General features: G+C 40.9%; 2 protein-coding genes across 2 annotated transcripts; both read left to right on the top strand.

The window, feature by feature from the left end:
- Positions 1-243: 243 nt before the first annotated feature.
- Positions 244-5,387, top strand: LOC103469047 (ectonucleotide pyrophosphatase/phosphodiesterase family member 7). Its single transcript, XM_008416515.2, has 6 exons — positions 244-565; positions 1,284-1,429; positions 2,045-2,674; positions 4,180-4,423; positions 4,884-5,007; positions 5,079-5,387. The coding sequence occupies exons 1-6, from the start codon at positions 331-333 to the stop codon at positions 5,125-5,127; spliced, it is 1,428 nt and encodes a 475-aa protein (XP_008414737.1). The 5' UTR covers positions 244-330; the 3' UTR covers positions 5,128-5,387.
- Positions 5,388-7,518: 2,131 nt separating this feature from the next.
- On the top strand, positions 7,519-11,379 carry cbx2 (chromobox homolog 2 (Drosophila Pc class)). Its single transcript, XM_008416514.1, has 5 exons — positions 7,519-7,644; positions 7,760-7,803; positions 8,852-8,917; positions 9,748-9,817; positions 9,896-11,379. The coding sequence occupies exons 1-5, from the start codon at positions 7,573-7,575 to the stop codon at positions 11,222-11,224; spliced, it is 1,581 nt and encodes a 526-aa protein (XP_008414736.1). The 5' UTR covers positions 7,519-7,572; the 3' UTR covers positions 11,225-11,379.
- Positions 11,380-19,314: the final 7,935 nt, after the last annotated feature.

Genomic DNA, 19,314 nt, shown 5'->3' with positions numbered 1-19,314 from the left:
AGTTAGAGGAGAAACAGGCAACATGCCTGGAGAGATTAATCTGCTTTACTGCCAGTACTCAACACTCAAACGACTGGGAATGAAGGAGAGGGGGGGAACGAGGGATTCACAGTGAAAACAAGTCCCAGCCATAAAACCGCCTCATAAACCTCATCAGGCCCAATGCTGAAGGAGCCGAGATAAAGTCCATCTAATCAATACGATAAGATAAGTCGGGGAAACTTTGTTCAGAACTTGGGGCTTTCAGAGAACTGAAAAGAGGCGGGACTTCCTGTGAGTTTAAGCCTCAGCCGAAGGCCGGGGTCAGTCCAGATCTGCGAGGAGTTTGTCATGCTGCGGGCTGCGAGTCTCTGCGTCCTCCTGGCCTGTTTGGTCCTCGGAGTCCCGGTGGCCAAAGAGAAGCAGAAGGTGCTGCTCATCTCCTTCGACGGTTTCCGATGGGACTACGACCGCGATGTGGACACGCCAAACCTGGACCAGATGGCCAAAGATGGAGTCAAGGCCCAGTATGTCACTCCTCCGTATCTCACCGTCACCAGTCCGACGCACTTCACCCTCCTGACAGGTAAAACACTTTGCTTTCTGCAACAACTGTGACCAGTGAGGCCCCTGACTTTAACCTGACTTTTCTGTTTCTAATTAGAGCAAAAGTTTTACAAAGTAAAATCACCTTACAGTAGAAAATGTTGGTCATCAATTATTGGTCTTTCAACAGCCATACTTTTTGCATTCTCATGCAAAGTACAGACAGAAATAAAAAACATTCTCGTTGGAATTAATAAGCATTTTTTTATTTGATTGAATTTTAGTGAAAGCTGACTTTGCTGCACCCTAATCAGTTTTAATTAACTTACTAAACTTGCCTAGAAAAACTGATCTAAACCCTGATTTTATTGCTCAGAATTGGCTAAATTTATTTGTATTTGTTTCCAGTGGAAAACTAAATTTCTTTTAATAAGCTAAAGCTCCAAAACCCTTTCTAAGGGCTCTTACAACAACAAACCAAGCATTACATGCTTGGTTTGTTGAGTTGAGTTGGTAAAATAACCTGTGTTTGGCCCTCAAGTTGATTGGTTAATTTTGGCCTATAGATGCTTATATTTGGTTGATTGATAGAAAGGATGTCCTCTCTTTGTTAATTTGACTCAAATGAGCAGCTCCTACTCAAGAAATGCAACTTCTTAGAAATTAATCTCCAAACTTGGCTGTAGGACGTCGTCCAGCAGACGTTTGCTGCTGTGGGTAATGAGTGTAAGTCGTCTGATGAAGGTTCTGTTCTGCAGGCCGCTACATTGAGAACCACGGTGTGATCCACAACATGTGGTTCAACACCACCACGAGTGAGAAGAAGGGCTACTATCAGACCCAGTTTGTGAACGAGTGGTGGGACAACGGCACGCTGCCGATCTGGATCACAGCACAGCGACAGGTTTGAGCCATTAAACAAAACTCAGAGTCCTCCCAGTTTCACCTGCAAATTCTTCTTAAGGTTCAGCTGTATGTGGAGGAAAATGCTTTTAAATACAGATACAGATTGGATTTCCTGACCCACCAGAGGCAGTTTTTATGCAAAATTCATCTTTAGCACATTTTCATACTTCCATTTGGGTTTCTACTGCTTCTAAAAAAAGAAACACACAGATGACTATTTTTTGGCAATAAGTTTATGCTTTTTGGTGTCTGGAAAAAGAGCCATTTCGAGGCTGGGGTTGGTTGGTGTTGCTAGGCAACGGCGCAGTTACCACACAATGTGACTTAAAAAGCACAAAGTTTTTCCAATGACTAATTTTCCAGGCACCAAAAAATATGAACTTACTGCCAGAAAATGGTTGGTTAGGTTTTTTTTAAGCACTTGGTTTGTCTTTAGAAGCATTAAGACCCAAATGGAAGAACAAAAACTGAATTTTCATAATACATCTCCTGTAAAAGTTCAGATTGAGACTGGGATGACTGGGATGAGGACTTTAGATCCAACTTTATGAGCCGATGTAGTCTGTACCTACCTCAGACATGTCATATGCAGCCTTTGTGTTTTACCTTCCAGGGCCTGAAAGCGGGTTCTCTTCACTTTCCCGGCACAGCTTCCAGTTACCAGGGAGAGGTTGCTATGGTGCGCGAAGTGGAGCCCAACTTCTACAACTACAGTAACGAGGCCTTCTGGTACGAGAACACGGACAAGGTGATGAGCTGGTTCAGAGATCAGGATCTGGACTTTGTGTCTTTGTACTTTGGCGAACCAGACATGACAGGCCACAAATATGGGCCCGACTCACCAGAACGCAGAGAGATGGTGAAGCAAGTGGACAGAGCCGTGGGCTACATCCGAAACTCGGCAGAAAAACACGGGCTGACCAAACAGCTGAACATCATCATGACCGCCGACCACGGCATGACCACCATCTTTCGTGGTCCAGATGTGGAAGAAATCGTCCTGTCCAAGATCCCGGGCTTTTCCTTCAGCGACGTGTCCTTCCAGCTGCTGGACTACGGCCCTTCTGGGATGCTGCTGCCCAAGCCCGGGAAGCTGGAGACCATTTACAACGCCCTGAAGGGGGCGCACCCAAACCTGCACGTGTACAAGAAGGAGGAGATGCCGGAGCACCTTCACTTCTCAAACAACGACCGCATCCTGCCCATCGTTTTATGGACCGACCCCGGATTCGTCCTCAATGGGGTGCGTATGGTTCAGCTATTATAATCAACTGAAAATGTAACAAATATTCCATCTTTGGTTTCCAATCAAACCGAGTCTACAGGATTATGCGTCCTGAAAACACCCTAATCATTCTGGGCTTCCTGAACCCCTGAGCAGGAAGCAGTCTTCTCCATGCCATGCTGCATTGATGCAATAATTCATGCAAAAAGAGCCCAGACAGAGATCAGACGCTCTGCAGAACAGAGACAAACTTTTCAGTCAGTCCACATTTCTGCATAAAAATATTTGTTTTCTGGTCTGATGTAATTTTGGGCAACTACTATCAAAACCAACAGAAAGAGTGAAATGCTCTAAGAGTATCACTCTGTGTGAGATGATTTCCCAATTTATTGAACCTCACCTGAACCTGCAGCAGTAAAAACCCAGCTCTCATGTTTCAGCTTGTATCCGGCCTGACGTGCCAACATGAAGGACAGTTTAAAGCTGAAGTGACAGCTTCTGTGACAGTTCTCTGCCCACAGCAAGTCCTATTGATTTACCCTTTAAAGGGTAAAATAAATTGCCATTTGTGCCAAATCCAGGATGCCCCATTTTAACCTGCTAGCATCTCAATAACAGCCCTGTTAATATATTAACAGCTGCCAGTAAAGTTGTGATTATGATCAGATTGATTGAGACGCACATTTATGGCCTATAACTGATAGGAGCGCCATCATGTTCACTCCAGGAACATCCTCCCGTCTTGACCTCCAGAGTAATTAAATTAGCCCCAGAATTTGCTCTCTGGAAGTTGTGAAACTGAGCTCTTTTCAATCAGAAACAGGAGTGAAATTTTAATCTTGGCACATTACAGTTTTAATCAAGTGCATTTGCACGGATAATCCAGGCCTGGCTGATGACACGCAGAGCTCTCGAATGCTCCGCGAAGCTTTTCATGCCTCGAAATTCAAAATTAGCATTTTCATTTGGCTCTGCACTCAACTCAGCTGAACGCTGTCGGTCCAAACTGTGAAGCGCCACATCGGGGCTGAAGAGGCAGAAAGGGCTGAAGAGTCGGTGGAGGTGGGTTATCTGACGTCTCGGGATGCGAGCGGCAGCGATCAGGACATTAGCCGACTCTTTGTTCTCTCCCTTCGTGGCTTCCAGCCGATTTGAGTTGATCCCACAGAAAGATAAGCAATCAAAACTGTTATGCAATTTCTTAGATAACCTGCTGTTCTACCTATTTTTTTACGACTTATAGCCCTAATATAACACAATTAATTATTATGTGTTTGATGTTAAAAATAGAAGATAGATGAAAATAATCTGTTATTAAACAGGGTCATGAGTTGAGATTATAAAGGCAGAAAAGGCGTCACAGTGTGAAAACAAGTCGTTTTCTTAGCCAATACCTCCCTCTGCTGGAAGCAGGCCAGGCTGGGAAGTCCTTCTTAAAACGAATGTTTAAAGAAAGTTAAACTCTGATTGAACCTCCTAAAATGGGCCATCAGTGTTACATCATCCGCCTCCTGTCCTTGCAGTATTTCCCCGTTCAGTTCAACAAAGGAGAGCACGGCTTTGACAACCAGGAGATGGACATGAAGCCCTTCTTCAGGGCCGTGGGTCCGGCCTTCCACCAGAACCTGGAGGTGGGGCCCTTCGAGACGGTCAACATCTACCCGCTGATGTGCCACATTCTGGGCATCCAGCCCGAGGTCAACGACGGCCAGCTGAGCGTCACTCAGCACATGCTGGCGACCAGCAAACGGACGACTCAACCTGAAGGTATGTTTCACTTTTCAGGTGTGGAAATGTTTAATTTTTCTTCATTAGTTAACTTTGGGACTCAACTTTCAGGGCAATCAAAGGGCATGCCGCCAGGGGGCGATAGAGGGATCTCAGAAAGATGGAGGGAAGAAGAGAAAAAAATACAAAAATGAAATACATTTTTAAAAATATTATAAAATGTAATCTGTTTTTCACTACAATGTATTAATAATAATTAATAATATTACTCCGGTAAATTTAAAAATATGGTGTAATAAGTTTAATCTTTTTCCGCAAACATTATAGGAATAAATGAGTGAGTAAACGTAATGATCATTATTTATGTTAAACAATATGAGCAAAGTCGGTAAAGAATGAATCATTCTGTGTAAAGGACGCTATTACAAAATGCTATAGTATCAAATTTCTGAAGAAACTTTAGAAATAATTCAGAAAAAGCCCTTAATTCTTCTTTCAGGTGAAACTCAGAACTTTTGGAAAAAAGGCTTCATTGGACTGGCTGCAGTCGCTGGATTCCTAATCCTAGTTTTCACTGTATCAACAACACAGAAAATCATCAAGAGAAAACGACAGAATAAAAAGTAAGGAAAACAATCAGATTATATTTTTGTAAAATTAGGATTGTTTTTATCGCTCTGCATCTCTGTTCCAGGTTGGACAGTTCGCCAGAAGAAGAGAAGTCAAAACAAACGTCACTGTGATCATAACGCAAAGAAAACTGCATTCCACCATCATCTTGCATAGAGAAATATCTACCAAAGGGAAATTTGTCCATCATCCCATATCCTGCACAAATAAGCTTAAATTTACTGTGTTATGCATTTTTATTTTGTATAATAATGCAGCATTTTACCATGACAGATAACAAATTCTGAGTTTCATGCTGTGAAATAAAATTGTAGTTAAATGTCAGTTTTGTTCCTAAAGAGAAAAAAAATCAGATGTTTGTGCTGCATAAACTAACAAGGATTAATATATATATATATATATATATATATATATATATATATATTAATCCTTGTTAGTTTTATATATATATATTATTGTAAAACAAATAAATTTGTTTTACAATATTTATTTGTAGAGAATTAACAATAATATTTGTATCAATGAAACTACGGTAGCTGCCGAGTGTCATATTTCCACAATCACGTTCTGATTTACCCGCCTGTCTCCGTGTTCACCAGTCAAGATGCGTCAAGAAGGATAGCACTTCCTGTTAAGACTTTCAAAATTAAAGAACTTTTACAAAAAAAAATCCATAAACTTCTACAAACTCGTTACCTTAATTTATGTCACCGGTAGATATTATATTAGCCAACTCTAAATGTTTGTGCACATATTTGATCAGTTTGATGTTTTACATATTTAACACTGTTATTAATGCAGGGATATTTAATTTAAACTTTAACATCAAATATAAAGCTAAATTAATGTTTTTCATTCATAAAGTTTGTTGATTTTTTGGGTTCAACCACTCAGATTTATTTCAAAAACACTTTATATCTCAAAGGGAAATTCTATTTTATTGTAACTCACATCCTCCAAACTGACCGAGGATAATTATGCTGTGGGAAAGAAGGATCTCCAGTAGCAGTCCATCTTGCAACAAAGCTGAATAGGCCTCTGACTGAAGACTTGCTGTATGTCACAACATGCTAACGGCTCAATTTCCAGACAGCAGAGACGACATTTCACAGCAGCACGCCCTGGATGAAACCATCAGTTGTTGGAAAGCTCTGCTAATCCACCTCATTTGCTTTTGCTGCTCCTTATTTAATCTCTGCATCATTATTATGATGACTGGAAAAGCTGTTTTTCTTTCTGTTATTTTGACCTGGCCTTCATCCATGAAGCCTCCTTTTCAACTCCTCTGGGATTTAAGGCTCTAGTTCAGGCATTATTTGAGCTTTTGAGACGCCAGTCAGCTGCACCCAGTTGGAAAAACAAAGCCTCGCTACCATGGTTACGCATCATAACTCAAAAGAGATGTCTAAACATGTAAGAACTCAACCAAAAAAAGTTTAAAGTTTAAAAAAGAACAAATCAGAAGTAAAGTAACAGAATTTCTCTGCCATGCTCTATGTACAAGTGGTACAATAAACCAACATACGGGTTAAATTAGGATGCGTCACAGTTGGCGGTGGCTCACATGCCCCCTGTCCCCCCCATGTTCTATGGATAAATGATTTTCCAGATGTCTCAGACAATCAGCTAAACGATGAATCTGATCCATTCTGCAGCAGATTCCGTTTCTTCCTGCAGAGTTTCTGTTTATTTGCCACTGAAATGTTTTCTTCAACTGTTAGAAACGTTTGAGCTTCTTGGAGCGTCTTGAACATCCTGAAACAATCTTCTGTGCAGCTCGACTTCTCACTTTGAAGTGATTCTAGTTACTAACCCCTCAGCAGCAAGTTCCTCACAGTCTGAAATTCCTGAAATTCCTTAAGAGTAAACCATCGTCAAGACAAGACAAGACACCAGCAGCTGAACTGAAGATCTGCTCAATGACGTTTTACACTAATAAAGCTCCTTGTAATTAATAGACAAACACCTGGTCACACACAGCCGAGGCTACAGGTTTGCAAAATATCATCTGTGTCAGAATATTAGTGACTGCGTTATGTCTCTTGTGGACATTTTTTTCTTACATTTATTTATTTATTCATTTATTTATTCATTTATTTCCTTCAGTTCCCAATATTCATTCTACTATCCACATTTTTTTTCAGATTTATATGCTTCATAGTTCAACAATGTTCCTAAACACTCCTCATATTTATCCATGTTTTGCCAATTAAGTACAATAGTTTGGAAAACTATATGGAAAACTATCTAAACTATTGTTTCAGCTTCTTTTCTTCTGTTTGACTTTTTTTATTAATGTTGTTTTTTGTATAAATTACTTTCAACCTCATCTTCATTTCACGTTTTTTTGGGCCAGATTTCGTTACTTACAATAATAGATCCACCCGCATCTTTTCAATTCTTCTGCTCTATTTACCGATAAAAAAAATAATAGTATCCATGCTCTGTATGCGACCCGCGCTTTTATTTTGAAGGCATTTCTGCAAACATCCGGTGCTGTCCCATCGCTGCTCTGATTGGCTGCTGAGGAAGCCTCCGTTTTCGGGGTGAAGGCAATCATGGAGGAGCTGAGCGCCGTGGGAGAGCAGGTTTTTGATGCCGAGTGCATTTTGAACAAACGGCTCAGAAAGGTGGGGCTTCAGAAACTACTTTTTCCTCCTCATTCCGCGGTTTTCCGTCCTTCCTCCGGCGGCTTCTCGCTAACCAATCCGCCGCTGTTGCCGTTTTTCTGCGCTCTTGTTTCAGGGAAAGTTGGAGTTTCTGGTGAAGTGGAGGGGATGGTCATCCAAGTAAGTGCTGCTCAGCCCCGAACAATGAAAACAACAACAACGTGTCTGATGGGAGCCTGCTGCTTCCTCCAGAACCGAACCCCTGCTCTTTTCATTCGGTCCAGAACCAGAAGAACACCCCAGACTTGTGTTTTGCTCCTTGGGAACTGTTTCTACCTTTTATCTGGAACCGCTATAGTTGCTTCTTTTGTTCAGAAATCCAGAATTTTCTTTGAATCTTGGTGCAAATTTGTCGCTGCATCATTAAACTGATTTTGTAGTTGGACTTCTGCTCATTCAGACGGTTAAAAATATTAATTTGGCTGCATTTTTAATAAGTTTTCTGCACATAAATAATCCAATAGTTTGGAAAAAAAACAACAAATAATCCTACTTTATTAATCTTTATATTAGTTTTTGACAGAAAATGTGAGGTTTGCTCCATGCCGCTGCTCCATCCCTGTAATCCTCCATCAGTTCACACTGTTGCCTGCCAGCTCCAAGGTTTTCTGTTGGACCCACATCCTTTGTGTGTTGGCAGAGGGTGGGGGTGGATTATTTCCCTCACTGCTGATCACAATCGCCTGTTCACTTCCACTGATGAAGAGAAAGCTTATTACAGATCAGATCAATCCTGTTTTGCTTTTTTTAATTTTTCCTGCACTATAATCAGGTTGTTTGACTTATAATAAGGCTCAGAAATGCAGTGGGGATCAGGGAGGGAGCCTGCAGGTGCTTTAAAAATTGATGCACCAAAGAAAAGTGCAGTTAGAGATTTAAACTGGCCTATTTCCACTTAATCTAATATGTAAATGAAAAAAACATCTCATTTAGTATCTCTAAATTCACTAAAGCCAAGAACTGCCAACATTTTTAGTCTTCAAATATATCAAAACTGGATCATATTTAAAACTCTGTTGTTTATCCGGACATAAACAAGACAGCCACCCATTTCAGCGACATTGTTGCTTTTAATTATTTAATTTGGCTTTAAAAACCAACTTTCCTTATGTTTCCCTCTGAGAAAATGACTCTTTAATCGTTGGTTGTCATTTTCTATTTATTTCAGACACAACAGCTGGGAGCCGCAGGAAAACATTCTGGACCCGAGACTGCTGGCGGCTTTTAATAAGAAGTGGGTATCCCTGGGTTTCCAGTGCAGTTTGTGGTGTTTTGACTTATTGATTGATTTAATACATTTAGTCACATCACAGAATAACAATAGTCAATTATTATTATTACAAGAAAAAAAGAAAGAAAACCATAAATGTAGTTTAGAAAGCAGACTAGGTCAGTTGAAAATTTTTGGGAGCAAAAAAAAATAAAAAATCTTTATTGTTGCCTTTTCTGTACTGGAGTCAGAATACAATTTTTTTTTTTAAATTATGAGGAAAAAAAATCGTAATCCAAGATTATAGTAATTTTAATAGAATAAAATGTATCTCAGCTTGGTTCTTCAAAGTGGATGATAAAATTATAGTTTTATGCAGTTGTAACGAAAGGTAAGCATTTCCTTATTTGTTAAGTAGATTCCAAAGTATACGTACCTTCACAACATGCTCAACATTCGGCATTTTAATTTTTGATTATGTTGTGTAGGAGTTCGACTGTCGTGCAACTTTATCTCGTTTTATGGCTATTTTCATTTAAGAAATAACCCTAATATTCCGTTGTAGTGTATAAAGATATTGAATGAAAGTTGGCCAAGGACACGGCCTTGAGGATCCACACATGTGATTGTTGGATTTTGTCCCGATATAATGACACAGAAAGGTTCCTGAACCAGTTTGCCACAGTAGTAGATGATTTCACAGCAGACTGCAAAGTTTTAATCAAGAAGTTAATTTGTTCATTAATTTATTCGTCAATAAACTTTGCCAGAATGCACAGGAGTCAGAAGTTACCAAAGGTAGCGTCACTTCCTGCTCGTTTTAACCTCTCAATGCAAAATGTTTTTCCCATCAGAGAACAAGAAAAAGAGCTTCTGATGCTTAAAAGACGCAAACGACCCAGAGGACGACCCAGAAAGATCATAGTAAGTACCGACCACAGCAGAACCGACTACTTTCTGGACCAACAATAGACCGCTAAACTATTCCTCTTAACATTGTAGGAGAATATACCGGAACCCCAAAAGTCAAGCACCTCGTCATCCGCTTCATCCTCCTCGTCCTCTGACTCCTCATCCTCCTGCTCCTCTTCGTCTTCATCATCAGAAGATGAAGATGAGGGCGATGACAGCCGCGCCAAACAGGCGAGCCCGACCGTCAGGCCACGGGAGCTGCATCCCGTCCCTCAGAAGAAGGCGCAGATCGTCATGGCGAAGCAGGAACCGCCGAGGAAGCGAAACAGGAAGGCCCTCCCTCCGGAGGCGAAGGAGTTCCAGCAGAACAAGGGTCCGCGCAAAGTCCTGAAGACCGCCAAAGAGACGGATCTTCCAGGGGCGATCAAGAAGCCGGTTCATCCGGCGAGCTTCACCTTCATGGGTTTCCACCGCAGCTCAGCCAAAGATGCGGCGGCTGGTCCGTACAGGAGCCCGCTGACCCACGGCGGGGCGGTCAAACCCGCCATCAGCTCACCTGGATCTGGGAGATCTCCAGTCCAAACCGCGACTCTGGCCTTGAGCAAATCCAACCAGAGCAGAAATGCAACCGAGGGGAAGCTGTCCATCGGGAACAGCGGAGGAAGTCTGGATTTGAAAACAGCTGCTTGTAAATCCAAAGGAGTTGCTGCTCTGAACGTGAATACCACCAAACATCCAGTTCAAGGAACCACTCAGCACACTCTGAGCCCACCCAGCGGACCAAAGAAGCCCCAGTCCACCGGGTCCGCAATGCAGCGGGTAGCCGGTACTAAAGCAGGGGCTTCCCAGTCTTCTAAGAACACCTCCTCCAGTCAAGGCCATCAGCCCCTCAACCTTCAGAACAAGCAGTCCCAAAGCGGCGACGCTCCTGGAAGCGGCACCACCGCGGCGTCGGGTCTGAGAAGTCCAGTCATCCCTGCGAGAAAACCCACAGTGGCCCAAAATCTGGAGGCCAACTCCAATAAAAGTCCGGTTTCCTCTGGAAGACCGCCTGCCAGGAAACCGCAGGCCGGTGGAGACAAGCTGAGAGAGATGAAGGAGTTCCAGAAGGTCCAAGGCCGGTTGGACAAGTCCTGCTCCGAGATCCAGAACCCGCCGGCAAGAACGGCCACTAAAGGCAGCAAGAAAGCCAAAATGACCGACATGAGCACTGGCGAAGAGGAAAGCAGCTCGGACTCGGACCACGACTCTTCGTACGCTGGACAGGGTCACCCAGTGGCGGGTCAGAACCAGGACTGGAAGCCCACGCGCAGCCTGATCGAACACGTGTTTGTGACCGACGTCACGGCGAACCTGGTCACCGTCACGGTGAAAGAGTCGCCAACCAGCGTGGGCTTCTTCAGCATTCGCAACTACTGACAGTCGACCTGGGCGGGTCTGCAGGGTTCACTAGTTCCTCTTATAGTAGTCAAGACATATTTTAGATAAAACCAATAATAATAGAGTCAGTTATTGATTGTAATTATTTATTTTGTCATATGTATTAAAGTGCATTTTGGACGCAGAGAAATAAACGTTTGTCCTCGTTTGTTGTGTTACGAGAGAAACAACCTACAGGGTCATGTGACCGTTAGTCCCAGTCTTAAAGGGACAGTTCACTTTAGTTTCATTTTAATGTTAAACTCACAGGTTATTAGCAGTAGTATTTGAATTGGTATCAAGTTTCAGATAGATTTAGCCAATCAGAACAAGGCTGAGCCAAAATGTTAGAGTCCAATTTTAAAACTCTTAGCGGCACAAAGAAACTCAGAAAACTGGATTATGTGTCGTTATATATCGGTACATCAAGATAAATATTTAGCTTTGAGCTGAACCAAATATTTAGTTAACAAATTAACTATTTAGCTCATCAGTTTTACTATAAATGTGATCAGAATGTTGCAATCAGAAATAATTAGCAGTGGTTATAAACAGGAGTGAGATTATTTTAATTATTTCAAATCCATCTTTCTTGAGGCAGTTTTAGTCAACATCAAATCTTAAATGTAAGTGTTTTGTAACTTATCTTTTTATTCCTGCAGAGACGGACGTTTCTTCAGCTCTGGGGTAATCCATCACTGGTGCCTCAGCGGGGCTCTGACTGGGCTGAACCGTTTGCAGCATCAAACATCACAGGTTCTGTTTACATGCAGGAAGTCAGATACAGTATCTGTTCACAGAGTCTGACATGAAGGTAAAACTGACTGGAGGATGTCTACGCCTCTGTCCTTTTCTGCAGAGTTTAACACATGCAGACAGGATAATGAGCAGGAAAACATGTTGAAATTTTAATTTGAGAAAAAAATGCATTTTTTCAAATGTTAAAACTGATTCTTGAGAATAGGGACAAAACAGGGCCTATGGATAAAGCACAAAATTTGAATAAAATATACACAAAATATATAATTTTTTCAAATATCTGAATAAACTAACCTGGGTCATGTGAGCACAACAATGTATATTTTCCTGGTGTTTGCTGAATATTTTTTTATTTTAAACATTGTAGTCGGGGGATGATGCCTGTAAAATCCCTTGTCCAGGAGCAGAACTCAATACATTATAATAGTTTAAAACAATTAGAGAAATACTAAAATTATATATTATGACAATTAAGTTTAAGTAGTCATATAAATAATTATAAAAAACGATTAGCCTCCATAGCCGGAGCAGCATATTAACAACTTAATCCTCATGTAGTTCGTCATGGTTGTTGTTTTTCTTGCGCGGATCAGGAGCAGAATAGTGAGATTTGTTGAGAATCAGTGACGTTCAGTTCGGATAAATGCGACCTGAACGTTATGGTCGCATTTGAATCGGATACGTATCAGATACGGGTCACATTCTGAAAAGAATCCGACCTGAGCTGTTCACACTGCCATGAAAAGGTCGCATTAAGTAAAAAAAACATCGGAATTGGGTCACTTCAGGCTGCAGTGAACAGTGTGTGATGTGAGGGGAAAAAAAGTATTTCCATTGCAGTTTTGCGAAATACACACATTTTGAAATGATTAGGTTATATTAGCTTCAAAAGTTAAGATGTCCAAGTTTTTAGATTAATCTAAATATTCGATGTTTTTAGAAAATGTTTGACTTTTCAAACTCTGAAATTTCCTCGTTTTTTCTAGAAACCTTTTGGTGTAAATGTACTTTGTTTCCGGTGCATCTCTAGCTCTAAACCGGGTCTAGTTTTGTTCCACCCTGACGCAGGTGTTTCAGGCCAGAGGGAGGAAAACAGAATCTGGGTCTTTATCTGATGCAAAGGCAAAGAAACGCCGCTTTCTGCTCCCGGGGGAGGAGTTCAGCAACAAAGCAGCGGCTGAGCCTTTACCCTGAAGAGAGCTGCGGTTTCAGGTAGCTGAATGCAGGGAGGACCCGGAGCTTTGCATGGAGCCGAAACCTGTTTGATTTTCTCATTTGTACTCCGGTAACGTGAGGGAAGCGGGTCCTGCTGGGAGAAACAAATGTTGCACGCCTGATTGAAAGCATTTGAATGGTTTAGTTCTGCTTTATTCTTTCATTTAGAGCCAAACTGTGACGTTATTCCACCAGCTGGGGGGATGACGCAACTCGCTTTTTTACTTTTCTGGCATCTACTTTTTTTTTTTTTTTTACAGATATAAACATCAAGCCATGAACTGCCACATATGCATCTAGATGGGGTTTGTTTTCTGTTTATTTTACCATCAAGTCTTGTGAAACTTCTAATAAACAGAACAAATGACCTCAGTTTGTTCATTTCCTTTCATTCACAAGGAGATTTCTTTCTTCAACTAATTTGTTTTAGCAGTTTTAGAGAAAATGCCTCTTCCTGCCTGGACATTATTGCACTAGAAAGGAAGAAAGATTTTTTAGAAGCCAATTCCAGAAACCTTTGTGTGTGTATATATACATATATATCCAAATACATATTTATATATCCCGATCAATGTGGCTCCATAAAGAAATACCCTGAAAGCATCATTTCATGCGTCTGCCAGAAACTACAGTAACATTAAATAAATCAGAATATCTGATGAGGCTCATTTGTCAGATTAAAAGAAACATTTCAAAACGTTTATCCACGTTTGGATTAATTGTTTTTATTGTTTTGATATTAAATGTCATGTTTTCTTTTGCTGTAATCAAGAAATAATAATGAACAAATAAAATAATGTAAACTTTTATGTGACCCGGTGGCTGCATTGACGTACATGGAGACTTTTTTACTGATGAATAAAGTATTTAATCTTTAATGAGCATTGTTTTTGCTTTCTTATGTATTTGATTAAATAGAACCACAAATATCCAACTTTTTCTGAAAATCTGAACTTCTCTTCAATTTATGAAGAAATAGTGAACAAAATCTTATTGTTGCTAAGAGTAGACAAGAATTTAACTAATTCAACTAAAAAAAGTGTAAAAACTGACAGTTTATCAGTTATCTTAATATAAATCCACAATTTAATTGTTCACCAAATCGCCACTAGATGGCGCCCTTACACTTGATGCTGCAGACAGAAAAAAACAGTTTTTATACAGTTTAGATGTAATGTTACACTGTAGTGTATATTCCTTCCCTACAAAATAAGATAAAATAATTTTACTGAAAACTGTCTAATGGAACAAATATATATAAATGAAAAAGGTTTTTCTTTCCCATAATTTGAATTTTTACTCCTCCAAACATTTCAGAATAAATATAGATTTGAAAGATTTGAAAATTCAAACAAGCCTCATTTCCTTCCCTTCAGGTCTTCACGTGATTTGACTGTGCAGTTTTCCAGCTGATCACCACAGAAGTGACCACAAAGTAAATATTGGTCATCTAATTTAACAATAAATCACTTAAAATCAACTTGTTGAACAAGTTAAAAGTCTTTAAGCTACACGTTTTCAGACCAGTTTCTATCCTTCCTGAGCTGCAAACTGCTGCCGCCACAAAAAGTCTGTCCGTCGCCAGAAAACACACCTGGCAAAGCAAAATAAATGACCATCGATTTAAAATCAGATATTTTTCTGTTCTTACCTTCATCAGTGGAGCGTTCTGCTGCTGATTATAGCTGATTTCTCTGTTTTCAAACTGTCCAGTTGGTAAAATGACCTCCTTGTCCCTAGACGTTTAGGTTAAAAGTCGAGCTGCTTCACTGTGTGGACAAAATGTTCAATTTATTCCAAAGACCATAACAGAGCCAAAGTGTTTTAGCTGCTCTCAAGTATTTAGTCTACTTCATTCATGACCTTTGACCTTTTTTTTTAACGTTTTGGGACCAAAATGGTGACTTTAGTTACAGAAATATAAAACTGTCTCATCAGCGTACATGTTACACATCTTCTACTTTCTCACAATTTCAGTCGAATCTCCTCTAATTCAACTAATTAGAATAATATGAAAAATAATTTATTTTAGGAACTTTATCACTAAGTGAAACACATTATATAGATTCATTTGACAGCCTTATTTTATGTTAACTATATTTATTTTTCATTTACATGTAATGAAAACTTAACATATAAAATTATAATATCACACTACAGCATTAAAAAACAACAAATAAGTGGAAAGCATCTTTAACACCTTCTTAAAGATTATTTTTAATCCAACATGCCTCATCTATTTATATTCTAATTTTCTGAAAATAGCATTACGTATGGCAAACAATAAACCGTAAAAATCTGTGCTACTGGGATCATAAGTGGCCAGAGAACGGAGCCCTGAGGAACCTCACATCTGATTTTTGCTTATCTCAGTTTGATACAAACCGTTTCCCAATCGATCGATGTGTTGTGATCAGTTGTGATCAAAGGCTGGATCAGCTTCCAGTAAAACCAAACGAGCGAGTCAGCATTAAAAGATTTTGGAGCGTTATTTGGCGAAAAGAATGAGGCTGAATTGAACATAATGACAGAGTTTGGCTTTCGAACATTAACTACAGGGTTTCGTCAACAGATTGTGTTAAAATGTTGGTCATGACTAAGTTGAACTTTCACTCCACACAGACGAAACGATAGGAATGTCGTAGATAATCTGGAATAACAGAAGGGCAGATTAGTCCTGCATTGTTTCCTGCTTGGCTCCGGAGGAAACCGTGCAGCACCTTTCAGGCCACAGACGCCCCTTTCCCTCTTTCACCACCGCAGTATTTACACACTCCTAACAACACTGTCACACAGCCTGAGGACCTGACAGAAGTTATCATTACACAAAGCGCTCTGTTCCATAATTTATAGAGATCCCTGTCCCACTCATGTGCAGCTCTCCCGAAATAAATTCAAGTAAACACTTACGCGACAAAGAGGCACTCACAGTGGCCTGGTATGCATAAACAGTATGAACAGTGTGACAGTGTAATACACCCCGACCCCCAAACCCAACATACACACACACACACACATGAAGGCCAACAGGCCAGCCCTCACTAGAGGTTCACCCTAAAACTCAACCTCATCAATGCACCATCAACCCCCTGATCCACCTGGGTGAATAAACCACACAAATCCATCTTCAATCATACCAAAGCAAATATAAAACGTGTTATTTAGCTGATTTCTTCATCAGGAGAAACTTTTTAAAAAAGTTTTATTTTCCTTCTGGAACGTCTTTTTGTTTGACATGAGACTCCTGGAAACGGTGATGCATCAACATGGAGGCAGTTTGATCTGATGAAAAGAAAGTACACCCTGCTCAGAGCCAGGATGATACCAAGCTCTACAAACGGACCTGGAGAATACACGAGGTTCCACTGGGTCGGGATTTTAATATATGGAGAGAAGGAGGCGTTATGAAGAAAGAGAGACAGAGATATAAAGAAACAGACACAGAAACATATATGGAGAGATTGACAGAAAGCACTTAGTTATGTTAAGATGTGGACTTTGACTAGGCCATTGATTCATTTCTTTGTTGTAGATTAGCTGCTTTGTCTGGAGTAACTGCAGTTTGGACTGAACTCCTGCTGCTGGACAGATGGACTCAGACTGCAGTTTGTAGTCGACTCCATGACCAAGTTGTCCACGTGGCTGTAAAACCAGCCCACAGCATGACTCCTCCGCCACTGTGCTTCCATTCCTCCAGAAGCCGTTCTTCATTCAGATGGAGCTTTGTGAACCGGATCAGTTTGAACTTTTCCAGATGAGATCATTTCTCACTTTTCCGTCATTAGCTTGAATGTTTACCTCATCATTTTCCTCAGCGCTTTGAAAATGACCTCATAACCCTTCCCAGATTGATGCGCAGCAACAGTTGCTTCTCCATTGGTGACGTCTTTCTGTCTTTGCATCAAACTGTCCAAACTTACTGGACTTGCAGATGATTTTTAGCAGCAGACTCGACCTTTCCCCTCTAAATGCTGCAGACGTAGAAGAAGGGAGGATGACGTTTGTTTTCCAGACTCTCCTCGACAATTATGGTGTTATGTTAAAATAATGTGATTATTATCACTACACCTTTATCTCGTTGGTCTGACTCCTTCCTCTTCCAATCACTGTAACCAAACTGTTTGGTTTCAAACAGCAGAAATAGTTGCTATTCGATTTCAAAGGGAATGTTTGGAAACCCGACCCGGCCCTCCAGCGAACATACCTTACACCCGCGTCTCCCTCACCCTCCTTCTAAATCACTCCACTGGAGCAGAGTAAACAAACTCCAGTTTGCTCTCTGATATTGAGAGGTTCAGACAAGCGGCAGTCCTCTGCTATGACAACACGGCCTCAGACAGACGATGTCATCCATCTTACCTCACTCTCCATCCATCACCGCGCCGGAGTCGACATGTCTGACAGTCCCACTCTCACTTTTCTCACTGGCACGGGTGTCCACATCTGTCACTTTTTCCCCCCAGATTTCTTTTATTACGCCAGACGGACTCCGCCTCCATCGCACCGAAATGCGCCGACACCTGAAGGACAACCAGGCAGAGAGAGGACTTATTGATTGGTCACGGTGTCTGATGTCATCCAGGCGCAGGAGCCGCTTCCTGCTGTCGTTGAACTACCTGGAAAATTGAACGAGAGTCAAACTTTCACGCTTGGATCACCTTCTGAGGAGATCTAGTCACATTTGACACAAATCGTCCAGATTGTACCACGAAGCAAAGGTTTTCTGAAAGTGTTTCAGGGAACTGGAAGCAAACTCTTCATTTAAAGGTTTATTTTTAAAAGTCTGAAGAAGCTAACAAGTGACTTTTGGGATCTCAGCTTCAGTCAGTCCAGAAAAAGACAGATTTCATAGATTTAGATGTTTTGCAGTAAACACACTAAACTATTGTCTGTTCAGGCTGAATGGCTCGAAATGATGATTAATAGTGTAAGGAAGTAAAAAATAAAGTCTACAAAGATTGTTTGATGTAAAAAAATTCAACCATGATTAATCTGTTGTAGACGTTTGCAGGCCTTTTCTTGAAACGTCTTATTCAGAGCCAGCATTCAGTCTTTTCATTGGTCGGAGAGCTTCAGGCATCTTTATTCAGGTGAGTCAACAAAATGTCAGATTTAGTTCTGGGCTTTAAATAGGCCAATAAAGCTTCAGATTTCCTCTATTGTTTCAATACATTTTCAGTAAATTTACATTAAATTTTCCCTGGAAAAGAAGCTGCTAACAAATGACACCCAATCCTTCAAGCTTGGTAGGAAAAATAAAAACACGTCTCAAGAATATAAAATATAAAAAATATAATATAAAAAAATTTTGCTGATAACCCAGCAGGTTATCAGCATTTGCTTGTAAAAAATTTACAGGTAAAAAATTTACAGGTTTTTACCTGTAAATTCTCACATAAACAGGAAGCGAAAGAGTCAACAGTGTGAGGAGTTATTGAACAAAGCAGCTTCTGACATGAAAGCCATTTTCTCTCCCACCGAGGAGTTTCTTTTCACACCCACGGGGCAGGAATCAGGACGTTTCTGCCTCCGCTGTGAAGCTGTGGTAACAAAGTCAAACTGTATCTTCCAGACTTAGGGGGCCAGCGGGAAGTTTGGCCTTCTGATCCTCGTATAATCTGCCCTGGGGAAGACACAGCTCCTCTCCTTACCTCCATCAAAGGCGCCAAGCCTCGACTTTCAGCCTCACATCCTGATCTGATTGAGGTGGAGAGAAAATATTGACTAATTCACCAGACAAAGCAGAGTCAATATTTGGAGCCGTTTCCATGATGCTCGATGGGATAAAACCGGGAATGTGACCCAAACTGCTCTATTTGCATCTTAATAGCAGGAAGTAAGACAAAAGTAAACTTTATTTACGTTATTCTAACGCTGAGCTTCCACAAAAGCTTGATTATTTTCTCCAGAGTCTGGAGAGCTTTACTCAACCCACGGAAAAGTCCCGTAAAGCCCGTGGCACCAGGAGGGGCGCTCGGATAAATCAGCAGCAGGCTGTGAACAAGGCCCGGAGCCGGAGGACCTGTGTGCAACAGGACAGCTCTATCGCTGAATTTCACAGGTCATTACTCTGGCTCCAGCCATCGCTGCCTCCAGTGGCTCTGGAGACGGGCAGC

Source organism: Poecilia reticulata, linkage group LG8, assembly GCF_000633615.1.
Source record: "Poecilia reticulata strain Guanapo linkage group LG8, Guppy_female_1.0+MT, whole genome shotgun sequence".
NCBI classification, from domain to species: Eukaryota; Metazoa; Chordata; class Actinopteri; order Cyprinodontiformes; family Poeciliidae; genus Poecilia; species Poecilia reticulata.
Note: the sequence above shows the minus strand (reverse complement) of the source record. Positions and strands in the feature narration are given on the sequence as shown.